At 36.9% G+C, this 9,732-nt stretch overlaps 1 protein-coding gene across 1 annotated transcript; it reads left to right on the plus strand.

Annotated features, from left to right (window-relative positions):
• The first annotated feature begins 3,787 nt into the window (after nucleotides 1-3,787).
• Nucleotides 3,788-4,723, plus strand: LOC138383630 (putative olfactory receptor 8G3). Its single transcript, XM_069468625.1, has one exon. It carries the CDS (start codon nucleotides 3,788-3,790, stop codon nucleotides 4,721-4,723), a length of 936 nt encoding a protein of 311 aa, XP_069324726.1.
• Nucleotides 4,724-9,732: the final 5,009 nt, after the last annotated feature.

A 9,732-nucleotide genomic window follows, 5' to 3' on the forward strand; every position in this document is an offset into this window, starting at 1 on the left:
AGAAACAATGGTGAAGTAGCACCTCTTGTATTATCCTGGATGGACTTGGAGCCCATTCTACTAAGTGAAGTATGACAAGAATGGGAAAACAAACACCACATGTACTCACCATCAAATTGGCATTGATTGATCAACACTTATGTGCACATATGGTAGTAACAGACATCCGGCGTCAGGCAGGTAGGAGGTGGGAGGAAGGGGTGGGTATATTCACACCTAATGGGTGCAGTGCACACTGGGAGATGGGCACGCTTATAGCTCTGACTCGGGTGGTGCAAAGGCAATATATGTAACCTAAATGTTTATACCCCTGTAATATTCTGAAATTTAAAAATAAATAATTAATTAAAAATTGCAATTCTGGGTTTATGCCTATGGCCTTGTCTTTATTCATCCTGCTTCCCCATCCTAAAAATAGCTTCTTAACTCAATCATGCTTTCCAAATTTACATACCTTTCAATGATGAACACAAGTGTTTCATTTCAATGCATTTCTCACTACTCCAGGTTGTAATCAGGCACACTTGTGGTTCTTCATACATGCTATAGTATCATGATGTCTTTTTTGGTAATTCTTATTGTTAATGAACACTTATGGGAATTGTATCTATTGCAATTGTCAAATTCTTGAGAACAAAAGATTGTGATTCAATGGTATCATATTTCTTATTCTAATGTTTGATGATTATTGATGAGCCACATTTTTCACAGTTTATGAATTACTCTGTTACTAAGTTTTCACCCTTTTAACAATTTATAAAAATAACTTTTAAAAGAATAAAGCCGAACATATAATTTAAAGCATTTCAAAGTAAATTAAGAAAATATATTTAATTTATTATCTCAAAAATGATATAACATTTAATGAATACTGAATAAAGCATAAAATATAATTTTACTTCCAAATAGTTTAGTCTTTATGAAGTACAAAAATAATCTCTACAACACATAATTTTCATTGTTCCTCAACATTTCTCTTTTGTTTTCAGAAGAGAAAAGGTCATCCTCTTTCTTTTTAGGCTTGTTAAGAACTCCTCATGGATCTTTGGCAATATCTACCAAATTCATTCTTTGGATGAATTCGGCCCCCAAGTTAAAATATTTCAAACATTACTGTTTTATGAATATACGAGGACTGTCTGGAAAGTATCCAGCCATTGTTAATACTATTTTTCATCCTACATGACTGGATGCTTTCCAGATATCCCTCATATTATAATGTCTAAATACAGTTAGTAAAGGCAAATGAAAATAAAAACTTTCAAATCTTAGACATTGGTTGCTCTTCCTGATTTTTTATTTTTCTCCTTGTGACAAATCACTTTAGACAATTCCTTTAGCATATGTCTTAAAAATTTCCTGAAACTTTGAATTTTTAAAAGTCCTGTCATTAAACACACTGGGGCTATAACAATGTCTCTCACATTCTTGTTTGCAATCTATAATCTACAAAACAATGAAACACACCTATGTGACAATATTAAACACTTGAGAACCAATGGGGAAAAAGGGAAATTCTAATTGTTTCTTTTCCCAAGAGTTGATACTTGTGGGATAAAATTCAAATGGGAGGTCATTATCCTTACTTGTTCTTAATCAGACTGTTAGTATCTATACCCAGCACATAAAATCATCATATTAACCAACATTTGCCAAGGGCCGGATGGCCTTGGATATCAGCTTCATCAGAGATCAGAATCAGTGACTCAAAATAATTGGCAAGAAGACTTTTGGGCTAGGACCTCCTCACATTATCAGAATCATTTTTCCCTCCAGAGAAATGAGAAGAAAATGTGTGGCACCGAGCTCTCTGGGAAGAAGGAGGGGTATGTCTGAATCTTAGTTTTTGAACTTTAAAATCTTTTGGCGTCTTCTATTTTAGTCTTCTCCCAGTGCAAAGGGAGATGCACATGGCTATTTATCTGTCTCTACCTGTTCTCATTCTAAGATTCATACTCCCTGATGAGCACAGGTTTCCTTGTCATCTCTCTGTCTCCTGCAGTATAAAATTACAGCAAACACTTCTTTGTTTACTCATTTCAGCTCAGGCATTGTGAGGGCTTTGTTCAGTTATTTTGAATATAAGTATTCACTTATCTCTAAACTTCTTTCAGCAGTTTTACTGAAAACATATTTATTGAGACTTATTTTATGCAAGGTGCTGTTCCAAGAACTCTACTGAATTTACAGTCTAGTATAGAGGAAAAACCAGTACATAATTTATAATAATACAGAATTAAGAATGTGCTACATGTAAGCAAAAGAAACATATTCATAGGCACAGAGAAAATGGTGTTATTAACTGGGGTTGCACTATTAAGGCCCTTATCTAAAGAGTCTTAACTGTTAAATAGTATTTCATAGATGTGATAGAAGACAAGAAGTAAAGGAACATGATGAGTTAAAACTGAGAGCCTATCAAACGTCTTTTTACGGAAGAGACAAATCATGTAACACTTGAACATCTAGATATAAACATACGCCATATATATTTTTACTGCATTAGCTAAATATCCTCAGGTATTTCAGGCATTTTTCAAATGACAAGATCACTATTCATAAATAATTTTTTTAATTATCCAGTTTTTATTTATGCCACATAAAATACTGTACCGCAGACTGAAAACACTGATCCAACTGCTGCTTGAGTGTTAAGACAACAAATTTCCCTTTTCTTGAATCTAATTTTTTTTACAAATGCAAACTAATGTCTTTTTTTGAAAAAGCATATCACACTATTGACTAGTATTGAATTTAGACTAAAATTTCTAATCACATTTTGCAAGTGCTCTACTAATCCACATATCCATTATCTTTAAATTCTATAGAGAGCACATGCAAAATACATGATAATAAAAAGTGAACAGTATAGAAAATGTCTAGCATTTCTCTTCCAAAAGCCTTCTCATTTTTGGGGAATATGAATAGTTTTCTGACTTCCACTAATTAAACCATGAAGTACAATTAGCAAAGACCAATCATAGTCCTCTGCTCCCCTGGATAGAGTGGTGTAATACATGACCTAAATTTAGGTCATTATATTACTCCTTTGGGATTATTCAAATTAAAACAAGGGAAGCCAGACCCCTCACTTTTGGAAAAGCTGTTGAGATCTAAGGATGCAGGCTGCCAAGCAGCTATATTCCTGCTGTGAGGGATAGCAGACCCACAGAGCAGCAATTTCAGGCAGAAAGATACAGGTTATTGCCACGCTCTTTATCTGTTTTTAGCTGGAATTCTAGTAAAGAAAATAACTCAGACTAATTTAAATACTTTTAAAGACTTATGACTCCTATGTTAATAAATTTTAGAAAGGATTTGCTTCTCTTCCTTATTCTGAGTAAAATGAAAATTTAATCATTATGCCATTTGCCATGCATGTATAAATTCTACAGAATATGGGAGGAAGAAATGGAGCCCTCAGAAATAACATTAGTAACCTTTGTTCTAACTGAGGTAAAAAATCAAAAGTTGATGTGTTTTCTTGAGAGGTCATGATCTATTTTAATTTCAAGGTCCTTGATGTCTATAATTCCTCCTTGGGTCAACCAGGATCATCAGTTGTCTCAGACTAGCAGGAGAGGCTGAAGAGACCCCTACATCACGTATCTCCTCTGATGAGGAATAAAATATCTCATGAGCTCCTCAGAATTTCTCTCTCTCTCTCTCTCTCTCACACACACACACACACACACACACACACACAAACCAAACACACGAACATACAAATACACTCATGACAACACATTCTTTTTTTCTTTTCAACTTAGTACCTGGAGACAGAATAATGAACCTTGGAAACCATTCCTCAGTGACTGAGTTCATCCTGGCTGGGCTCTCAGAGCAGCCAGAGCTCCAGCTGCCCCTCTTCCTCCTCTTCTTGGGAATCTACATGGCCACAGTGTTGGGGAACCTGGGCATGATCACACTGATTGGGCTCAGTGCTCACCTGCACACCCCCATGTACTACTTCCTCAGCAGTCTCTCCTTCATTGATCTCTGCCATTCCACTGTCATTACCCCCAAAATGCTGGTGAACTTTGTGACAGAGAAGAACATCATCTCCTATTCTGAATGCATGACTCAGCTCTATTTCTTCCTCATTTTTGCCATTTCAGAGTGTCACATGTTGGCTGCAATGGCATATGACCGCTATGTTGCCATCTGTAGACCCTTGCTTTACAATGTCATCATGTCTTATCACCTCTGCTTCTGGCTCACAGTGGGAGTTTATATTTTGGGTATCATTGGATCAACAATTCATACAAGCTTTATGTTGAGACTCTCTTTGTGCAAGACCAATGTGATTAACCATTATTTCTGTGATCTCTTTCCACTCTTGGAGCTGTCCTGCTCCAGCACCTACATCAATGAATTACTGGTTCTGATCTTGAGTGCATTTAACATTCTGACTCCCGTCTTAACCATCTTTGCCTCCTACATCTTCATCATTGCCAGCATCCTCCGCATTCGCTCCACTGAGGGCAGGTGCAAAGCCTTCCGCACTTGCAGCTCCCACATCTCGGCTGTTGGTGTCTTCTTTGGATCTGCAGCGTTCATGTACCTTCAGCCATCATCAGTCAGCTCCATGGACCAAGGGAAAGTCTCCTCTGTGTTTTATACTACTGTTGTGCCCATGCTGAACCCCCTGATTTACAGCCTGAGAAATAAGGACGTCAAATTTGCCCTGAAGAAAATTCTGGACAGGAAATTATGCTCATGAATAGGATTTAATGTCATGTTGTCACATAAAAACAGACCTTTGGTATGATTGTGTATGTAATTTTTTCAGGTACAATGTTTAAATTTTTGGAAGTTCCATGATGCTTTCCTATGTAACATATCTCAAAATTTCCCCTCTACAGGGGGTGGGATCAGCCTCTCCTAAGCCAATGAGACTAGGTGTGGGTGAGAGAAGATTCCTTAAAAGAAAACCAAGGTGTTCTTAGCAAAATAATAGGGCACTGGTGCTAGACATGCAAGAACACAGATGTCCTCTCCCTCACAGAGCTGTCATTAGGATTACAGAAGCTCATGTGTACAAAGTGCTCAGCACAGTGCTTCTCTAAGGTAGATGCTCCTCTCCTTTCTTCCCTCCTCTGGAAAATAGGAATTGTGGCTCACCAAATCCAAGCCAACTGCTTCCTTGTTCATGAGGGGAAGCTGAGGAAGGCCTAGAGAGGGGAAGGGACTTGTCCGAAGTGCCCCAGCTAATTGGCCACAGACCACATCCCTTGACTCTGAATCAAGATCCCAGTTAATGTCTTTGTGGATAACTTCAAATCCCCTACTAACCAAGGGAGTTATCTTTATATTTTCATAGAGTAGAAGGGAAAATGAAAGCCTTTAAGACCCAGGGGAAATGTGTGCCACTATGTTGGGCTCCCAGGCTGTGCAACAAGCTGTGGACTGGGAGATCTGGGCAAAGTGCCCAGTCCAGAACCCCACACACCACATCATAAAGTCAGCCATCTCCTCTGGGGACTGGGAACTCTGAGTGCGGAGAGATCCAATCTTTTCCAATGTAGGCAAGATGGCTCTTCTCTTATTTCCTGCTCACTCTGTAAGAGTAGAAGTGTATCCTTCAGGACCAAAGTGGGTCAAGTGACCAGCATGTTATTTAGAGTCATCAAAACAGAGACTTTCAACTTGGCTCTAACTCAGTTCCAAAATTCCTGGCCTTGCATTAGTCTGACTTCTCCACTCCACTCTGCATGCTGTGAAACTTATCTATTTAAAGGAAGGTGAGCAAGAATGGCAATCTAGAGCTAGAATGACAAGACCTGCCCCTCTCCATTCACCCTTCGGTAAAATGCATAGGTTTGGTGTTCACGCTGCTGGTGCAAGTGTAAATGGATATAACCTACCTGGAGGGCAATTTGGAACCAGATGTAGAGAACTTAAAAAATGTACAGTTCCACTATTTCATATCTTAGGAATTTTTCCTGGGAAAATAACCATGGATATCACCAAAATATGCATAAAGATGTTTATCGCAGGATTGTGTATAATAGGAAAAGATTGAAAATAATCTGAATGTCTAACTATAGGGGATTGGTTAAATAAAGTATGGTATATTGAGAAAAATTCCCTTCTAGTCCTCTTCTTTTGAACCTATATTGCAGTAACTATGGAGATATACTAAGAATAAAATCAAATGACTCCTCAGGTTCAAAGGAGCGCTGGCTTTACTTTTTAATAATTATAATAATACAAACAATAACAAGACCAACAATGATGATGATGATGGTAGTAATAATACGTATCATTGAGATTTTATGAAATATTAAGCACTTTGTCCAGTACTTTCAATGGATCACAGTTACTATGTACAGTATTCCTTCAGGGAAAGTCTTAGCCTTACTCCCCTTTCAATGATGAAAAGTTAAAGCTTATTTAGTTTGAGTGAATGCCTCAGGGTCCCAAAGAAAATAAGTAATTGATCCTAGGAAGTTTGGGTCTAGGACCTGTGGTATTACTCAAAGGGATACTCAGTCCAGGTAATTGTGGGTAAGTCTAAGGACTCCTGAGAGTTCCCTTCTACACATCAAGCATCCACAGTTCTCTACATGGCTGTGTTTCTGTCCTCTGGATACTTTCCATTATAGTTTCACTTTTATTAATTTTTCATTTTTGACAGCGAAACATCATCTTCCTTTATAAGGTTACTGATCATTTGTTTTCATGTGGATAATTTTAGTGCATTGCTCACCCAGTATATACTTTTTAAACCTGGATGTTTGTCTGGTTTTGGTTTTTCTTTTTAAGTTAGATAATACATGGAAAATTCAGCTATTCACATCTTTAAATTAGGATTGTAAACAAAGGGAAGAACTTTGAGATTTTAAGAAGGGAGAAAGTGTTCTATAAAAATGAACCAGAAAATGTTATGCGCCTTTTTTTCTTTACAAGGATGTCTTTTTGATGTATTTCATGATTAGAATATCCAATACCAATAAGCTGACTTGAACCATTTTGAGCAATTTTGCCCTGCATTATATGCGCTTTATGCACATATTTGTAGTTGGACTGTCTCCAACACAATGTGGTTTCACCACTGGCACATTAATAAGCACTAGTGGGGTTTTATTCCAACTCCAAGCACTGTGGTTGTGTAACATCACCTCAATTTTTATTATCCTTAACATATTGCATTTTCATTTTTCTTAATTTTTTTATTTCAGCATATTATGGGGGTACAAATGTTTAGATTATGTATATTGTCCTTGCCCCACTGGAGTCAGAGCTTCAAGTGTGTCCAGCCCCCCAGATGGTGCACACAGCACCCATTACATGTGTATATACCTATCCCATCCTCCCCGCTCCCATATTTCATTTGCATATTCTTTATTTATAAAGGATCAATGCTGCTGTAAATAGTTATTTTTAATTTTTAAATTTTGTTTTACCACCATCAGGTGCAGTTCTCTATTTTGTTTATTGAAGAGATATATAAGCTTTCTAATGGTGTCTTCAGAAATTCAAAAACTGTAAATATTGATTTGACTGGTCTTTAAGATGTGTTTAACTGTCAGGCTATTTAACTAGTAGTGTAGATGTGATTTGTCATCCAGTATTAACTTCTTAGTCATTGAATTTTGTGTAAATTTCCAGATACATAGCAATCTCCTACAGACATCCTAGAATCTTGTAGGTACTGCAATTTCAAAGCTAAATGGAAGCTCTCTGATACATGTGCATAGGGGAACTTGCTCAGCTCGGAAAGAATTGTAGTGGAGAGGATCCAATACAAGAGATCACGTAACACCTTGATTCTCATAGTGGTCCATAGACCAGCAGCACTGGAAAACCTGAGAGTTGGCTAAAAAAATAGGAAAGAGGGAAACTGCAGCTTTCGCTACAGACTCCTTGATTGGTAAGCTCTCCAAATGATGAGTTCCAGTAAACTCTGATTTTGCCTCTGGATAGTGAATCTTAACCATTTCTCTTGGCTTTAATTTGCTAAACCTGTGCACATATGTAAAAAAAAAAAAAAAAGATTATTTTAGGGGAGATGTAGGTGTAAAATTATTGCTTATGTCATTTCTTAAGTAGTTATGCTCCTAATGCTTAAAAGAAGGCCAGTATTGTTTGCACAAAAAGTAATGAAATTACTTCTGTTGAGTAAACTGTTTATATCATTTGATAATAAAAAATGAAAAATCCCTTTGTTTCTGTTTATTAAAAAATGCTCTTCTGTATGTACCCTTAATAGCAGATTTTGAAGAAATCATGTAAGATTATAAAGCATTTGAACAGCACAGTAGATACAAAAAATTCACTTTAAAAGAATGTTTGTTTTACATTAAATGTTTATTGGAAATAAAATGACTTTGTACATAAAGTTCAATGATATAAAAGCTGTATTCTGAAAAAAAGGCAGTTGACTCATCCAGGAAAAGGGGAAAACTTGCGCAGACCCAAAAGGGCACATCATATTCAGGGTAAGACAATCAAGCTCCCAGGATGCAAGACTAGGCCAAAACAGTTCATAAACCACCTCTGGGTAGTCATCTGACATTGCTCCTTATATTAGTGAGGGGAGCTGCTAAAAGTTTTTTAAAGCAGGGAAGTGACACAAAGAGTTTTGCCTGCTGACAATATCACACTTAAGTTGGTGTTGAATAAGGATGGAAAGAGATAGAATTCAAGGAAATCAATCAACTTGTCAGCAGCCATTTTACTATTCCAAGAAAAAAACTGCATGTAAATGAGAGTGGAAATAGACAGGAAGAAGACTTTCCAAAGACTTTGAGAAGTTGACTTAAGACATGGCTGATTAGATGTATGTTGAAGGTACAGGAAAGCATGACAATGAAAACAAGTTTCTAGCTCAGATTATTAAATAAAAGGAAGAATGATAGTAGAATTCTGAAGAAAGAGTTCACTAAATACAGATAAAAATTCATAGTAAAGCAATTGGATGACGTAAGTCTTGGTGTCACTCAAACTCTGTTTCTTTCTCTTTCCCTTTTTTTAGTCTTTTTTTCCTTACTTTTTCTATCTGCTCATTTGTTTGAGATCTTTCTCTTTGTCTCCCCTCTCTGCACTTCCCATCCCATCTATCTGTCCTTCTATCTATTCTCTCCTAAATCAGGACACATACCCTGACAAAACTGAAAGAATGGCTTCTATAAAGGAGTCTCTGAGTAGTTTTCCTTATTATATAATCATCTATGGAAGTCCTGTTGATATTCTTCTCATTTATGGCCTCAACTAAGTTTCAGCTCTTTCTCATTTCTTTTATTTAGCACATTGAAGTAACAGTCATAGTCTGCTCACCTGTGAAGTGGCATTCCAGATATATAGAAATCTCCTACAGACATCCCAGAATCTTGTAGGTACTGCAATTTCAAAGCTAAATGGAAGCTCTCTGAGACATGTGCATAGAGAAACTTCCTCAACGCAGAAAGAATTTTAGTGGAAAGGATTCAACACAAGAGATCACATAACACCTTGATTCTCATAGTGGTCCATAGACCAGCAGCATTGGAAAACCTGAGAGTTGGCTAAAACTGCATAATCTCAAGCTGTATATCAGCCTTACTAAATCAGAATCTGCATGTGAGTAGGGTCCCCAGTTTATCCCAGTGTGCATCAAACTCTTATAAGCTTTTAAATAATATTGATATCTGACCTCAGATCACTAGGCCTTGATTTATTTGACAAGGGAGGACAGTCGAGTTTGGGATTTAAAAAAAATCCCTTGATTTTAAATGTGTAGTCATAATT

The sequence above is a fragment of the Eulemur rufifrons genome, chromosome 6 (genome assembly GCF_041146395.1).
Source record: "Eulemur rufifrons isolate Redbay chromosome 6, OSU_ERuf_1, whole genome shotgun sequence".
Lineage (NCBI taxonomy): Eukaryota > Metazoa > Chordata > Mammalia > Primates > Lemuridae > Eulemur > Eulemur rufifrons.